Source organism: Spermophilus citellus (genome assembly GCF_964194105.1).
Source record: "Spermophilus citellus genome assembly, chromosome: 4".
Classification (NCBI taxonomy): domain Eukaryota; kingdom Metazoa; phylum Chordata; class Mammalia; order Rodentia; family Sciuridae; genus Spermophilus; species Spermophilus citellus.
In genome coordinates this window covers 225,980,206-225,997,344 of record NC_138185.1, presented here as the reverse complement: position 1 = coordinate 225,997,344, position 17,139 = coordinate 225,980,206, and the positions used below count along the sequence as shown (strand labels likewise).

Here is a 17,139-nt window from a genome sequence, read left to right as displayed (position 1 = left end):
TGAGCAGGGACCTCACTGACACCTGGTTTCACCAGCATGAGTCCAGGTGGGGCTGGAGAGGACTCAGGAACCTGGAAAGATTAGCCAAGTGGGGCCAGGTGTGACTTGGTTGCCTCGCATGCTAGTGGCCCTGGGTTTGATATCCAGCACAGCAAAGAAAAAAGACCAAGTGGAGGGTCTTGATGAATAACCAGCCTGCTTCCAGATGCCCTGCCCCCTTGAAGGCTCCAGGTGCAGGGTCCTCTGTGGGCCTTTCTGTGCTGCCTGGTGTCCAGCCCAGCCTGAGGCAGCAGCCTCCTGCCAGCCCCAGGCCAGTGTCCCAGGAGCTTTCCACACATAGACCCTCGGAGCTCTGGCAGTAAGACAGATTGGCTGTTGTTCTGGAGGCTGTCTTTACCTCTGGTGTATGCCCTGGGGTCCCTGCCAGCTCGCACCCCACTTTGGTTCACACCCTAACCCTCCTCCCAACTTCAGGGCTCTCAAATTCCCATATTCTCAAAGGGATGCTCCTGCCTTGCCACATGAGGCCCAGCCAGGTTTCTGATGACCAGGTGCCTTCTGGAGATGTCCCTCCTCCGCTGTTCTCTGCTTGGGAGTCTAACTCCCCCATGCCAGCTACCAGCTCTGTCAGCAGCCCTTGAGCTGCTTTGAACCCACATCACCCCCTTCTCGGCTGCTTCCTTTAGAACATGTATCCCAGTATTAATGCTGTGGTTCTCTGTAGCTGCTAAGCCAGCTTCTGCTCAGATCCACGTCCATTGTCTCTTGACTACCCTGAGTGGGCCTGGGAGCTCTGTGTGTCTGCTGTCCAGCTGGGCAGTACTATCAGCCCAACGCCAAGAGCCTCCCCATGTGTTGCCCCAGGAGCTGACTTGGAAGGCCCACAGGTTCTGGGCCCCAGGAGCCTTGTGACCCCATCAGGAAGTGTGTCCTCCAGCTACTGCTTCCTGCTGCCCAGCAGCTGCCTCCCGGGTGCTGTGGTGGGCGAGGAGCAGCTGTGCCTGGGTCTTCGCCCAGGCTGGAGCTGATTCTGAACTGTGGCTGTTCTTGGCTTCTCAGCTCTGCTCCAGCCTGGGAGGATGCAGAAGGCCACACCCTGAGTCCATGAGGGAAGCCTCACCCACTGCTGCCCACTTCCCCTGATAGACCTAACCCCCAAATGCTGGGCTCGTCCAGGTCACTGGCCTCAAGTCTGTAAGACCAAACACTTCCCAGCACCCCATGTACATTCCTGACCTTGCTGTGGGGAGGACAGCAGCTTGTTGGAAAGGGCTGAGTCCCTGCGCAGCCGTCCCACACCAGAGGGCAGGAAAGCCTTCTGTGGCCTGGCCACTGGTGCTCCTTCTTTGGAGGGCACCCACGTGTTGATGGGTGAGGTGGGCAGAAGCCTTGCCCTGCGGCCCCTTACCTCGGCCTGGCCAGGCTTCCTTGACTCTGCTGAGGTCCTCAGGCTCCTGCAAGATCCTAAGCGCACTTCCTCTACACTTTCTGAATGGGGAGGGAGACACATTTGAGGGAAATTAAGCCAGAGATTGCCAAAGACTCTGAAGTCATGTGATCCCCATAAAAGGGGATCTGGGGGCTGGATATCATCCCGATGGTACAGGGCCAGAGCCTTCCAAGAAACTGAGGCAGCATGAAGACCCTCTCTTAACCCTAATTTTTGCGACCAGGCCAAAGATTTCAGTCACTCAGAGCAAGAGGAATGATTTATTGAAGGGATGGGGAAGGGGGAAAAGGACAGTCCCAAGGGAGAGAGGGGGTCCTCAGGAAGGAGAGGGACAACGTGCCTTTCTTGCACACCAGCTTTACTGGGGATCCCAGGGAAGTTTCCAGAGTCCTGCCTAGGTCCCCCTCTTGACTTTTGACTGACAGCAGGATGACATCAGACTTTGAAGTCTCCACTGCCATAGCCACTCTAGGTCACCTGGCCCATGCTGACCAGTTCTAACTGGATTCTTGTTTTTTAAAGAGAGAATTTTTTAATATTTATTTTCTAGTTTACGGCGGACACAACATCTTTGTTGGTATGTGGTGCTGAGGATCGAACCCGGGCCGCACGCATGCCAGGCGAGCGCGCTACCGCTTGAGCCACATCCCCAGCCCATCTAACTGGATTCTTAACCGTACATTCTTGCAGACTTTATGGTTAGGAGGAAATGTTCTTGTCTCCCTTAGTTTCAGGAGCTGGTCACAAACGTCCCCTGGGTTCTTCCCTGGACAGTACCTCAGGCCTGCATTTCTGCTGCAGTTAACAGGTAGTTTGCTGAGGAATGTGACTTAGCCTGTCACCAGACCAGGCCGGGCTGCAGGTAGATGGCTTCTTGGAAAAGAAAGCCCGTGGGGGTCAGCACCCTGGGTGGTCCACAGAGTCCCTCTCTCACCTCGTGTCCCTACCCTGCTTCTCTATCTGGTCCCCAACACCAAGAGAGCTGAGCTGAGGAGAGCAGGGTGCTGGCAAGGACATGCTTCTCTTGGGCCAGGTGTCCTCAGCACCCCAGGCTTCCTACTGCCACATCACTCCTGGAGGTAGATGCTCTGGACTTAACTGGACAGTGTCCAGGACAGCGACATTCCCTCTGGCTGCACAGATGTTGAGCACACCCTCTCACACTCACTCCCACAGACTACCTGGGCTGGGAGTCAGCACCTCCAATCTGCGGCCCCCAGAAGTGTTCATCCTGGTGGCCAGCCATTGAGGACATGGATTTGGATCAGCTGGACCTGAACCCCAGGATTATTGCTGCAGTTAAGAAAGGTATTTTAACTTGCCTAAGACTGAAGTTGTCACGTGGATATGTGGGTGTGTGCGCAACTTGATGTAGAACAAGGTCACAGAAGATCGACTTTCCACGGTGTTCCCCTGAGACCCCGACCCCGACTGTGGCCTCAGCATTGGGACATGCTGTGGCTCCTCCATGTGCATTGATGGAAGGGACTTTTGAGGTCCTTCCCATCACTGCACACGTGGGTGTGGCCTAGGAAGGGGAGCGAGTCACCTGTTCGCTGTGGCTCCTCAGCTGCTCTGCAGTCTGCACAAGCTGTCTCCAGGCACTGTTCCTGATCCCCTCGCCTTTCCTGTCCCCTGGAGCCTCAGGACACTTGGCACACTCAGGGCCTTGCTCCTCTGCCTGTTGACCTCTTCTCCTGCTGGTGGTGGCCTCATGATCGTAGGGTGGCTGCAGACACCACACTTGCAGTCTGGGACATCTGCCATCTGCTGGCTGTCCCCAGAGCCTCCCTCAGGCAGCATTGCTTGCTGGGAAGCCATCTTCCTCTGGCCCCTCCTGTCCTCTGCAGATCTCCTTCAGAGCGTGCCTCAGGAGTTCCATTCCTGTGGTCAGTCCCACCTGTCCGGACTGGAGCCTCCTGTCCGTGGCTGATGGTGGTATCTGGCTCTATCCCCCACTCCCTGTGAGCCCTTCGTCCTCCACTCCCCCATCGCCTGGGCGTGTGTGCAACATTGTTTTTCTTTCCACTAGTGCAGAAGTGGAGAGCCATGCCCGCCCAGCCCAGAGCCTCCCCTCCTCCCCTTTCTGGTTTTGACCCCAGGGCCTTGCACACCTAGGCAGGTGACATCCACTGACTGTTTGAGTCTCGCTGTGTCACCTAAAGCCCCTGCTGCAGCCTCTTAGGAGCTGACACCAGGGGCACATGCCACTTGCCAGGCAGCACTGCCCTCTGGAGACATTTCTAGGGGGTGGACATTTGTGACGGAGGCCACCTCACAGCACCCAGAACTTGCCCGCCTGTCTCCAACTGCACTGGGGGCACAGGAAGGTGCAGTGAGGGCACTGTCCCTGAGCCTCCTCCCCCACTGCCCTGCCCACTCCACCCGACTGCCCAGGGCTGGCTGCAGGTGGTCCCTGACCTGAGGCAGGGCCCTGCCAGGCGGTGCCGCCTTGCCTTGCCTCCCGTGAGCACCGTCCGACTCCTGGTCTTTCCTGGTGTCAGCCAGACTGAAGGCCGTGAAGGAGGTCCTGCACTTCTCTGGAGCTGACCTGCAGAGACTGACCGGCCTGTCCAGCCCTGATGTCCAGCACCTGCTGACAGCAGCCTCCTCACACCTGCGTGGGGGCCCCATCCTCACAGGTAGGTGGAGAGTGTCTGGCAGATACCTGGGGTCCGTGCCAGGAGCCATGGGGGTCCCCAGAGCCATGGGGTCCCAGGGCCAGGTCCTGCCACAAGACGTCCTGCACTGGGGGAGGGAGGGGCACCTGGGGCTGCTTTCTTGGGTCAGAGAAGAGCTGAGGCTGCAGGTGTGGGGTGGGGTGGGGTGGGGGTGGAGCAGATGGTGCAGCAGTGCCCAACTGGGGCGGCAGAGGGACCTGCCCAGGGCCACCGCCACAAGAGTGGGAACCAAGTGCCCACAGAGCCAGGCTCCTATTATCAGTGTGCAGGGCTGCCAGCTCCCTGTGATCTGGTGCCTGGCCAGGCAGGGGTCCACTGTGCCCTCCCTTGCAGACACTCAGTGGTCCTGGGCACCCACTCAGCACATTGCTGCGGCTGGGACTGGAGCCTGCCTCAGTGCTGACCTGCCCAGGCTGGGCACAGGGGGCTGCTACTCCTGGCCCCACTGGCTCTGGACCTTTCCCTGGGTCCTCACCTCACCCCAGGGTGTCAGCGTGACCAGCAGATGGCTGCCACATGTGTGTACGTGTGCGTGCTTATGCGAACACACCTGTGGTCCCAGTGGGGCCCAGAGAGGGCTCAGGCCAGGGACTGCACAGCCCCTCCCACAGAGCTGCCCTCGCAAGGACGATGATCCTGGGGTCTGAGTGGCCTTGGCTGCTGAGACCATTGTGGGATGCTGCACAAAGCCTCCTGCTGTGGGACATGCTTCAGAATGATTGTTAGTTGTGCCTTGTTGGTTTTTAGCCGACTTCAAGCCTAATCAGATCTCTGTGCAACCCTGGGGACTGTCGGGGTTTGAGGCGCATCTTAATTTCACGAGATCTCTGGCAACAGCCAGCTGTGGTATCCAGCACCACTCAGCTCCGGGCCCAGGGTGGGCTTCAGCCTGGTGCCCTGTCACTGGGGGCAGCAGTCTCTCTGAGAATGTCTAGCTGCGTTGTTTGGCCAAGAACTGGGAAGTCTAGCAGGGGCAGGTTCTCCTGGGTTCTATCTGGCACACAGCCACGTGGCCAGGCCACCTCCCCTCTGCCCACCCAATGTGACCCCCTTGCCAGCCTTCTCACACCTGCAGTCTGGACAGGGGTGGGGCACTGGGCAGGAAGCCATGTGACCCCACCCCTCCCTGCAGCGCTGCACCTGTACCAGCAGAGGGAGCGCTTCCCCGCGCAGCACCAGCGCCTGAGCCTGGGCTGCCCCATCCTGGATGGGCTCCTGGGCGGCGGCTTGCCCCTGGAGGGCATCACAGAACTGGCTGGCCGCAGCTCAGCTGGGAAGACCCAGCTGGCACTGCAGCTCTGCCTGGCTGTGCAGTTCCCACCACAGCACGGAGGCCTGGAGGCTGGTGAGTGTCCACCCTCCTCCTGGGGCAGGGAGGGTCCTGATCTGGTGGCTCTGGGGTCCTGGCTCTACTTTCAGCTGCTTCCCAGTAAGTGGGCTAGTGGCCGCCTCAGGCGTTTCCCAGGATTCCCATCTTCCTCTTGTAGAAGAATAAGGGGAAGGAGAGCTGGGGCCTGGCTACCTTCAGAGGCAGCCTCCACAGACCTGAACCCTCTGGCATCTGGTCGCCAGGGTCACTGGCCAGCCCTCGAGGTTGCCACCCAGTGTGAGCCCTGCAACATATCACACCCACCTGCCAATGTCCCCTGCAGAGTATGTGGCCACAGCCAGAGTGCAGGGCCAGGGCACGTGACACATCTACCCCTGGGTGACAGTCAGTGTCTGGAGCCTCCGGAGGGATGGTCAGGAGCCCAGGACAACTGAGACACCAGCTGCCACACTGTGCGCACGCGCAATAACCTGCACCATGAGTGGCCAACATGACCAATTCCCAGAGCTGGGCTGGTGTCCCTTCAGTCCCACACCTGACTGCCCCCCAGCATCACGCATGTCCCCAGCAGTCACACACCAGGTCCTTGCTCCCTGGTCCTCTCCATCTCTAGAGGCACGGGGCAGCGACCCTTGTGGTCTGGGCTCCTATCCCCTGGTCCACAGGGATGTTGGGCATTTCCTGTGCCTGATGGCCTTGCAGACACATCTCTTGGGGTCCTTGCCATATTGGAACTGCCTTCTTATCGAGTTTTAAGAACTCTGTGCCCTGGGCACACAGCCTGACCACGTGTTCTCCTGTGGGTCCTCTTTGGTTGCTTGTGCTTAGTGTCAGTTAAGGTCATGAAGATTTATTCGGGTTTTCTCCTAAGAGTCTTGGCACCCACGTGTGGCCCATTCTGAGTGCATTCTTGCACCTAGTGTGAAGTCCAGCTTCGGTCCTTTGCAGGTGTACGTCATTCGGTCATCCTGGCGCCATCTGTGCAGAGGTTCTTCCTCCCCCTGAGCCCTCTGGCCTCTGTGATCAAAGTGAGATGCCCACCAACACAGGGTTTGCCTGGACGGCCCTGGCTCTCAGTGCAGGCTCTCAGCATGCCCTGGGCACAGAGTCTAGGCCCAGGCAGCTGCCAGGGGCTGCACAGGGCCAATGACCCTGTTCTCACCACTTGTTCCAATCACCACTGAGGTGCAGTGTCAGGAGCCCAGAGAGTGGAGCAGAGGGTCTCTGTAGGTCCAAGGGAGGGACATCTTCAAAAGCCCCTTGGCCCTGCCCATCCACTTGTTCCCCTGCCCAGCCAGGGGGTGGAGGGAGCAGGAATGGGCAGAACAGGAGCCCACCTGTAGCCATTCTGGCCCCGGGCTCAGGGCAGCAGGTGTATGCACCTGGGTATCAGAGCTGAAGTCCAGCCGCGTTCCCAAGGGAAGTGGCTGCAGGTGGGACCGGAATTGGCTCTGGTCCGCCAGCTCAGGCTGGAGGTGAGGATGTGGAGCAGCAGAGATGGGAGCAGGAAGATGTCTGTGGTGTGGCCCTCTGAAGCCGCGGGTCCTCTGAAGCGTGGCGCATGGCTTCCCAGGGGCCGTTTACATCTGCACGGAAGACGCCTTCCCCAGCCGCCGGCTGCAGCAGCTCATGCAGCAGCAGCAGCTCCTGCGGGCAGACGTGCCGCAGGATGTGTTCCAGAGCATCCGCTTCGGCAGCCAGATCTTCGTGGAGCACGCGGCCGACGCGGTGAGTGTCTCTGTGGTGCTGCAGCAGCCAGGACAGTGGGGGACAGGTGGGGACGCGTGGCCAGGTGGGGTCAGAGGGTAGAAAGTTACCAAGAGAAGATGTCAGTGGTCGGGGACCAGCCCCCACCTGGGTGATGGAGGATGAGGAGCCTGGTGGGACGTGGGGACTGGATGTGGAGAGTGGGATTCTCGCTGCAGTGACTGAGCAGGAGCCTCGCTAACACCAGGTTTCACCCGCATGAGCCCAGGTGGGGCTGGAGAGGACTCAGGAACCTGGTGACTTGGGCCAAGCAGAGGGTCTGGGCCTGAATATGCCTGTGGCCCCGCAGGCAGGGCACTGCCCACTGTGCATTCTTTGAGCAGCACTGTGCCATCTGGCCCAGACTTAACTGGGCTGGACGTTCATTCGCCAGCGCCCCCAGGAGGAAAGAGTGGGAGAGTAGCCCAGGTGGGACCAGGGCGTCCCCTGGTGCAGGGAACCTCTGCCATCCCCTTCTGCTTCTGATGGTGTCTGTCCTGGTGAGTGTGGCACTGCCCCTCCCGGCCAGCAGGGCTGCACCAGACATGAACATGGAAGGCAGAGCCCACCTTTGAGAATTGCTATGGAAAGACGCTTTCAAGTAAAGGATGAGGTGTATAGACTTTTAATTTTTAAAATTTACAATAAAATACATTATCACACAGTGCAGGAGCTAGCAAAGAGCACAGGGAGGTCAGGCAGGCACAAGACATGGATACCCTGTCCCTGAGAGCCTTCCAGGGAGGGGCAGACTGCACCTGCCTGCCGTCCCCTCAGGGCTGCCTGGGTGGCACCTGCCCAGCCAGCTGATTGCCTCTCCAAGGCCTTGCCAGTGGGGTGGTTCATTATTAGTATGGCGCTCCGCGGTCGTGGTCAGGAGAACTAAGTTAGCGCTGCAGCCCCAGCCAAGGGCCCTCCCAGCCTCAGCCTGCCGGTCCCAGGGCCAGCTCCGGGGCTGCACAGGGCAGCGTCCTGGTACCCTAGAGCAGAGCAGGCCAGTATCACTGCAAGAGAAGGCAGCAGGTCAGGCCAGGCCCTATTCTGGAGACAGCTCAGGGACTCCCCACTCTTGCCTGGAAACAGGTGGCTTAGGGCTGGGGGACGTAGGGGACCTGTGCGTTCATCTCTGTAAAAGGAGCCCCCTTTTGCAGAAGCAGGGCCTTAGGCCATGCCTGTCCCCCTCCACCTCCTCTGTGGCCTTGGCGGAGGCCAGTGTATGGAACTCACGTTAGAATTGGCATCCTCCAGGCTGCTGCTGTCATTCTCCACACAAAGAGGCTCCGCTGGGGATGCCCTGGGGAGAAGCACAGACCTGGTATCACGCTGGGCTGGACTCCAGGCCCTCGCAGCTCTTTGGAGCTGCAGGTGCCACAGCCTGTGTGGCACGGCACAGCTGGCTGGGATGATCTGCAGACCTGGAACTGGTGCCTGTGTCCTCGGGCCTGCTCACCCATGTGTTCCTGCCTCATCCCCTCCACCATGCAGACCTCTGCCATCATTAGCCACCTACTGCATCACAGCCCACCTAGCCCTGGGGCCAGAAAGGTCCCCAAACGGAGCCCTGAGGAGGGTCTGCCTTGGAAGGGGCTCATTTCCACCCCTGGCCAGGGCTGTGTGAGCACAGGGTGGTGGAAGGGCTGGCCCCCACCTGCATGGTCTCCCAGGGTGCAGCCCCTGCATATGGTCCTGGCACTTGACACAGTTAAATTTGGGGGCAGTGCCTGCCTTATGAAGGATAGACTCTGGGACCCCTGCTCAGACCTGCTTGATGGGCACACCTGGTTATCAGGTGGCCACCAGCTCTGGCCTTTGTAGATGCGTCTGGCATTGAAGGAGGTGGGCTGGTCTCTGATGGGAGGTGAGATGACAGCCCCAAGGCAGAGAAGGGCTGCCCGAGTCTGGTGTGAGCACAGGCAGTTCAGGGAAGGCTGTGCGCGGGGGTGGGATGATGCTGCAGAGGACCCCTGCTCGGAGGGCCAGCGGAGGGCACAGTGCCAGCGGAGAGCTGGGTAGGCCTCGAGCTTATCAAACAGGAGCCTCTGGAGAGACGCAGAGGTGGAATGCAAGGCTCTGGTGCAGTGTCTGGGGAGGACACAGACAATAGGGCAGTGCCAGGGGACCTGGGCACCTGGAGGGGCCATGATGCCATCCCTAACTCCCACAGGACACCTTGCTGGAGTGTGTGAGCACCAAGGTCCCCGTCCTCCTGTCACGGGGCATGGCCCGCCTGGTGGTGGTAGACTCTGTGGCAGGCCCCTTCCGCTGTGAATTTGATGGTCAGGCCTCGGCCACCCGGGCCAGGCACCTGCAGTCCCTAGGGGCCACGCTGCGCCGGATGAGCAGCACCTTCCGGAGCCCTGTGCTCTGCATCAACCAGGTGGGCCAAGGCCAGAGCTACTTGCTGTGAGCCAGGGAAGGCAGGGTGGGCAGCACACCAGGAGTGGGGCAGTGGCGTGGGAGTGTCCGTGCACCTTTCTGTGTTGACACAGAAACTTCCCAGAGACCTTCAGCCACCACAGCTGACCCCACTGGGCTTTTTCCAGGTGACAGAGGCTGTGGAGGAGCAGCGCGCAGCACTTGGGCCACCAGGGTAAGTGCTGGCACCTCCTGGCACTGAGCGCAGGAGGGGGACACTGTTTCCACAGCAGCAATGGCCTGTTCTCCATGTTGCAGACCCTGGGACGAGCACATTTCCCCAGCCCTTGGCATAACCTGGGCCAACCAGCTCCTTGTGAGGCTGATGGCCCACCGGCTCCGCGAGGAGGAGGCCACCCAGGGCCCCCCTGGCCACCCGGCCCGGATCCTGCGGGTACTCTCTGCCCCTCACCTGCCCCCCTCCTCCTGCTTCTACACAATTGAAGTGGAAGGGGTGCGAGGGGCACTGAGGGCCGAGTCCTGCTAACGTGGACCAGGTCCCAAGAAGCCCAGAGTCTGGCTGAGCCCTGGAAGCGGCCAGTACAGACGCACAGCACTGCAGTCCACCAGGGTCAGCGCACCATCGGTCCTCCTCAGACAGAGGTGAACAGCGAGCTGAGGCTGCACCCCCTCTCCCACCTCACCCACCAGCTTGCTGGCCCTTGGCGGACAGGAGACTCATAGGGGCTGGGGGCTCTATAGAGACTCACAGGGGCTGCTCTGGGCCCGTCCTCAGTTTGCCCCACCCACACCCTGCTGGTCAGAGTTGCCAGCCTCCCCTCGACCTGGGAGCCTGTGTCCTGCAGGGTGGTCCTCAACCCTGCTAAAGCTACCCGCACACACTGCCCTGGACCTCTGGTCACCTCAACCACCCCCCGTGGTGTAGGCAACTTTGGGGAAGCTGATGAAAGGATACAAGGAACCAGCAACATGCACCTTGGGGGATGCAGCCAGATGTTTGCCAGGACCACCTGCACAGGCCAGCCTAGCCTCCCTTCTGGCTAGAAGGGTGGACCCTGGAATCTGACCACCTGGCCATGACCTGAGGGACATGGCCTCTTCACAGGCAGGGCTGCGAGTTAACAGTGGGCTTCTCATTAAGAAGCTGCTGTCTGCTAGGTACTGCGCCTGTGACCTAAGCCATCCCTGCCGCTGCTCTCCAGTGGAGAGACTGAGGCACAGGCCAGCCAAGTGGCTGGGAGGTCCTGCAGCCTTAAGACAGACCCCAGGGCCCCTGCAGGGAGAGCCCCCACTAAAGATGGGAGGCTGTGCGTTCCTCCAGGTGAGACAGTCCATGTGTGGGCGTCACATCACCAGCTCCCCAGAGCACCATGGCCCCAACAGGCCAAGACTCACAATCACCAAGCTGTTCTGGGGCTGGACTTTCCCCGAACGGCCTTCCTGCAGAAGTGCAGGGGCTCCACGGCAGCAAGTCAAACACTGTTTTGTGTAACCAGAGAATTCCAAGTGATTTTCGAGGCAAAATCTATCAATTAGAAAATAAACTACAGCTCTCGTCCACTCAGCAGAGGACGAATGCACCTGCCTGGCTTGTGGTCTGCACAGGGTCTGCTCTGCAGGCGGCCTCTGGGGAGGCCCTGGGAGCCCCTGGCCCTGCAGGGTCCTCTGCCTGTCCCCCTTAGAACGCCCGAGTTCCTGCCCCCAGCACCACGGAACCACCCGGCATGTGGAACCACCCTGCACATGCTGCGTCTGCTGGCCAGCACAGCAGGGGCTGGGGTGTGGACACCCCGCTCTCAGAAGTCTGATCACTGTGCTGCTGCAGAATGCAAACGTGAGCCCCAGAATCCAGGACGCCTGGACCCCGAGGCACAGACAGTCTCTGCAGCTACCTGTGTTCCGTGAACTCAAAGAATTCCTGGTGGCATGGTACCCCTCACAGCTTTCACACCAGATGCAGGGGTTTATTTTTTTAATTCTTTTAAGAAAAAAGTAAGGTACAGGTTTAATCTCCTCCAACCCTGTCAATACCAGGACCACTTGGGAGGAAGTCCACGCAGTGCCCAGCCCAGCCCCAGGTCTGGCTTCTGCCTCCCTGTGCTGCCTACCTGGGAGCTCTCCTGTGACATCTATGGATGATGGTCCATGAAGTGACTAGCACACTTGGCCCTGGGCAGCAGCTGCTCCACCTTCCTACCACTGTTAGGTGGTGGTGAGGGTAGATTCCCCGGGCGGGCAAGGCAAGCGCTCTACCACTGAGCAACACCCAGCCTTTGTGAGGCACAGTCCCACTAAACTGCCCAGGGTAGCCTTGAACTTGTGATCCTCCTGCCACAGCGTCCCCAGTGTGCACCACCTGGCTTAGATTGGCTTTTAACTTAGGGTCCTCTCTCCACCAACGAGGACACTGAGGAGTGGGGACATGGCCACTTCTTTCCTAAGAGCATTAAGATGCAGACGACCACACTGGAGACAGGCTACCCGCAGCCCCAGGTCCCATGCAGCTCCCCCTGTGACTGAAGTGTGGCTCCTTGGGTGCCACAGGTTTTGCCCCCCACCTGCGTTCCCACAGAGACAGCCCAAGGCCATCTGGGCTGGGCCAGGTGCACAGCAGTGCATCCGCAGGGGCCTAGCTCTGTGCTCTGGGTGCTCACAGCCTGGAGTGGAGGGAGCTGGGCCTGCAGCTTGTCACACTGTGGAATGTCCTAAACCTCACTAGACAGCATTTAGTAAATTAGTTCCCGACCCCTCAGTGCAAGCCTAGACAACAGCCTCCAAGCGGCAGTACAGAAGGAAGGCTGGCCAGAGCCCTGGGGCACACGCGGGCCTGCCAGGAGCAGACACCCTTCCCAGTGCCACAGTTGGCAACCAGAACTGATACCCAGTCACAGGGCACATGAAGACATCTCAAGTCCAGCTGCTGCAAAAACCCCCATTGCTGTCACCTCCGGCCCTTCCAGCAGCCCACATCCAGCATACCAGCCCCTCGCCCAGCAGCATGCAAAGGGATGCTTCAAGGTAGCTGGAAGCAAACAAGGTAGGGCCATGGCTGCTGCCAGGTGAGCACTGAAACCCCACGTCCCGGCAAAGGCTGCACAGCCTAGGATGCACCTGGCACCCGGCTCCCTGAACCTGCCGTGGGTTCACAGCCTCCTGTGGCTCACACGCTGCCTGAAGCAGCAAGCTTTTGAGGTGGATCTGAATGGTTCTCGTGAAAAATCCACCCTTCAAAAGCTTTTCAAAAAATGAAAGACACGTGTCAAGGTGCTTAGCTGAAGGGGCCAGCAGGCAAGGCTGGGACCATACCCTGTCAGTCACCATGCTGGCCCTGCAGAGGCCCTGAGGGAACACCGCGAGGTAGAGCCTGACGAGCCTCCTCCCTGCCACGCCGTCTCTCCTGCACTGGTTTCTCTAACAGATACCTTGAGCTCCCTTCCGAGAGGACATTCTCTGTGTCTCTGGTTCATTACAGACTTGTCACAGTATCAAAGTCTAAAAGAGGCCTGGGATCAGGGCAAGAGGGAGACAGATGCAGGCGTGTCCGGCTCTCATGTTGGTGGCTCTCGGGCGCCAGATGCAGAATTCTGGGGCATGGCTGCCCACTCTTTTCTAAAGGCAGCCCCTGAGGTTGGCCGTCACTATCTAGGAAAGAAAGCTCGGCCACCACCAGGGCTGCGAGGGTCTCAGTGCTCTGTTAGTCTCGGGGATCCTATTCAGCTCTGTCCTGACCCTCAGTGCCCAGGTCAGTGTGGCTGGCACTCAGAGCTCTCGAGTCTGCCCAACAGTTACTTCGTTCCTGCATGAAGAAAACAAAACGTCATGCTTAACCAGCAACCCCAATGGCGCCAGCTCCGTGGGGTCCCAGGCCTGGCCTACTCCTCGGCTCTTCAGCTCCAGTGCTCAGACCTGGAGGCTAGAGGTCTGCATCAACCACAGCCTTTGGGCTGGGCCACAGCAGTGCGCAGTTGTGGGGTGGTCCCCAGCACCGAGACCTCTCCATCTCACTGCCAGGAGTGCTCAGTGTCCTCCAGTGGCTGCCCGGAGCCCTGGGGAAGCTCTGGGCAGTGCCTCCCAGGTGCTGCCAGGCCCTCCTGTCAGTGACCACTGAAGGGCTGCCAACTCTCCAGGTGTGGTATCTGGGAACCAGCAACTGTGGGTGAGCTCTGAGCAGAGGGAGTCAAGGCCACTGGGGCTGCCAGGTCTACTTGGAGACCTGAGCAACAGGGCCAGTTTCTGAAGCCCCCAAGGGATGGCCACACCAGATGTTCTAGAGAAACAAAAAACAAAACAAAAAGGCCACTTCTGATGCAGACAGAGGCCAAGATGAAAACAAAGTGCACTGCGTGTGTGCGGTGTAGTCCGCGGCCAGGCACTGACATCTTAGTGTCCAAACGCACACCAGCCGTGTGCCACCTGGTGCTGGCCATCTAGAGGACTGGGTTACAGCTCAACTAGGCAAAGGACCAGTTAGAGACTGAAATCATGATTCCTCACGTGAGAATCGGTCGAGCTTTGACATTACTCTATCAGAACAAATCGCTTGAACTAGGTCAAGCCACATGCAAGATCACTGGGTTAACCCCTCTCCCATGGGTGTTCGCAGCTTGAGCATCCCTGGCTCACACAACCAACGTGGCAAGTAGGAAGGGCAGGCTGGCACAGCCGGCCATCCGACTCATATCCCTGCCGCATGGGCAGAACGGCTCGGCGCTGAGCGGCCAGGGCAGGACAGGGAAGACTCCTTACTTGGGAATGATCTTCTGCAGCCTCGCCACCCACGTTAAGAGCATTCAGAGAACTGGCATGCTTCATGCTGCGACACCGACGCGGACATGCAAGGACAAATGGATCAGCATGTCAACCAGCCAGCAGGACACTGGGGTCCCTGGGGACTGGGCCTTCCCTGGAAGTCCCTGCTGTTTTATGCCCCAGACAAAAGCCCAGTTTCCTGCATCTCCCAACAAAGAGCCCATGGTTCTCGGACACACCAAGCCCCTCTGCCATGCCTGCCCTGGGGCTCTGGAGGCCTGGGGGGCCTCATGCAGGGCTCAACCCACCCAGGCCAGACACGGAGCTCACTGTGAACATCCATGAGACACATGAGTATGTTCTGTATTTCATACTTTTTATATATTAGGAAAAGCAATTTTATCATCAGTAAGAAAAACTCTGAAGGCAGTATTTCTTACTTTAGAAAACCAACATTTAAAACAAATTTTATGGCTTTATGTGTAAAAAAACACAGCCATTTATATATACATTCACTTTCCCCACCGTTTGATGACTACAGTACTTGAGCTGGCCTAGGAATGACCTGTAGCCTGGGTTTAGATCACGGAGGCTACAAAAATCACTGCACTGTTCACCTCCTTCACGGACACCTCTGGACACGAAGCCACTTCCACTTTCACACAGTGACGCGGTGCTGAGGTCACTGGAGTGCTCCCGTGGGACCCTGGTTCTAAACGTGGCTGCATACCAGTGAGCATGGGGACACAGAGGACAAGGGTGCCCAGCCAACACCTGTGGGCCAGCTCTCGCTGACACAGTGACACGCAGACCACAGCTTACCTTTCCCCAAGCAGAACCCACCCAGGGTGTCCAACAGAACGGACTGTCCAGCAGCCGCCCGGATGCTGCCAGAGGCCCCCACTAGTTCTCCTCTACCTAGGCCACTCCAGACCAAGTGCAGCCACATCAGCTCAGCCCTGTCCACAGCTCGACTGCTCTCTTCTCCCTGCAGCCAGCTGGTTTCTTCTAAGAAGGCAATGCAGCCTTCTCCCTCAACTCTGCAGGATGAAAGCAGCGGCGGGACCCCTCACAGTGACTCTGTCTTTCACTCTGGGGCATCAGGATGATGGCACGCAAGTCCAGCTCAGCAGTGGGCCACCAAAGCCTGCTCCTGGAACGTCCAGTCAGCAACTCCTGTGGCAGCCCCAGGCCAATAGGCTCAGCCCCACCCAAGCACTGGCTAGAAAAGCAAGTGCTGGGGCCCCCAGAAGCCAACAGCAGGACACCAGGGAGGGCCAGGCAGCCCATGGGAGTGCCCGAGAACACTGGCCTTGTGGTCTCATGGGATGGGAGCCCCAAGGCCACTGAGGACGCACTGGGCTGTGTGAGCACAGACACCACTGCCATCCTCAGGCTGACCCTGCAGCAGCACTGGACACAGTGCAGGGCGGCCGCACTCAGCATGTCAGAAGCCAGGTCTTGGAAACAACAGAAAGATGCTGACTGCTCTCACGTGGGAAGTGTGGCCGTGTCCCAGGGCTCAGAGGCAGAACTAGAGTGTGCACACCAAGGCCTTCAAAACGTCCACAGCCTCAAGCCACCAGGGTGCCTCCCTCTGAGGAACTAAAACCCTGGATAGGGTGTTCTGATGCACAAATTGTTCTGCTCAGAAAGGTCACCCTGCAGGGGCAGACCCAGCAGCCGTGGGGCACTGTCGGCCCCTCCCAACATTGTAAAAAGGCAAACATCCAGCCGTTCCAGAGTCACTCAGTGTACCTGTCACTCTGTGTGACCTGTCACTCCAGGTCTGGGAACAATCAGACACCTCACCCCAAGGCAGTCCAGGGCCACCTTCCAAGTGAGAGAGCACAGCAGCACTGCACCTGGCCAGCCAGGGGCGTTGTGCCAGGGCCCAGGCGGTTTCCACCAGCTGCAGGGACCCTGACCTCCCCCACAGGTGTTCCTGAGGGGCCCACAGCAGCGTAGCACTGCTTCTGCCCAGGGACACCCAGCTCCCAAAAGCCACCAGAAGTTTTCACCCTCAAGTGGAGTGACTCCTAGAGGGACAGAGTGGCCAAGAAGGCCAAGCACAGAGTGGTGGCCACTGTGGACCCTCTGGCCAGACCCTCTACTGGCTACGGAGGCACCAGGTGTGGATGATGGCAGGGTCTCGGGCACAGGTCCTAAATGCCACTGAGGGGATCAGACTGGACATGGTTTTAAAGGGCAAAATAACAAACAGCTGAAAAGGACAGGACTTGGCATTTCTCACAGGTCCCTGGTGGACTGACAGCCCTGAGCTGACCAGAATTTCGACCACAGAAGGTTTCACGTGGGATCGCCTCCCCCCCACAGTGGTGGGCATTGAACCCAGGGTGCTCTACCACTGAGCATATGCCCAGCCCTTTTTATATTTTATTTTAAGACAGGATCTTGCTAAGTGCCTCCAACTTGCGATCCTCCTGCCTCAGCCTCCTGAGCTCCTGGGATTACAGGTGTATGTCGCTACACCCCGCTGAAAACTGGCAGTGTGGATGTGACTGTAGAGAAGAGTCCAAGACCCATGACTTAGGCCTTTCTTCAAACACATAGAAACTGAAAGTATGAAAATACAAACTCTTTTTATAAAAGCCATAAAACTACAGCCCTTCTTTCAAAACCCTTTTGGCTCCTGATAATGATATCTGCATGAGAGTTAAAGTAGTCATAGCTAACGTGATTTTGAAAGATTAAAATTTTAAAGGATCTGAACTAATGCTAATTAAAAAAAAAAAAGTAATGCCTATCAAGGGTAAACAAGTTCCAAACTCGCAGTGTTGTAGTAT

At 58.5% G+C, this 17,139-nt stretch overlaps 2 protein-coding genes across 21 annotated transcripts in view; one reads left to right on the top strand and one right to left on the bottom strand.

The window, feature by feature from the left end:
- Positions 1-879: 879 nt before the first annotated feature.
- Positions 880-10,634, top strand: XRCC3 (X-ray repair cross complementing 3). Its single transcript, XM_081293408.1, is given in 8 exon segments — positions 880-2,758; positions 3,955-4,092; positions 5,264-5,476; positions 7,035-7,189; positions 9,372-9,584; positions 9,751-9,797; positions 9,881-10,091; positions 10,093-10,634. Coding segments are annotated over 8 exon segments (1,086 nt in total). The 5' UTR covers positions 880-2,703; the 3' UTR covers positions 10,147-10,634.
- Positions 7,817-17,139, bottom strand: part of KLC1 (kinesin light chain 1) — a 56,645-nt gene continuing 47,322 nt past the window's right edge. For 7 of the 20 annotated variants that reach the window (XR_014021868.1, XR_014021869.1, XR_014021870.1 and 4 more), the window contains exons 15-18: positions 14,330-14,396; positions 12,890-13,379; positions 8,435-8,501; positions 7,817-8,211 (exon numbers count right to left, since the gene is read on the bottom strand). Coding sequence is in view for 13 of the 20 variants with exons in the window: in XM_081293385.1 (XP_081149511.1) it covers positions 8,131-8,187; positions 8,435-8,501 (124 nt within the window). In the remaining 7 variants the exon portion in view is untranslated. The remainder of the gene's footprint in view (positions 8,212-8,434; positions 8,502-12,889; positions 13,380-14,329; positions 14,397-17,139) is intronic. The other 13 variants (XM_081293391.1, XM_081293385.1, XM_081293403.1 and 10 more) reach the window with 4 other exon arrangements.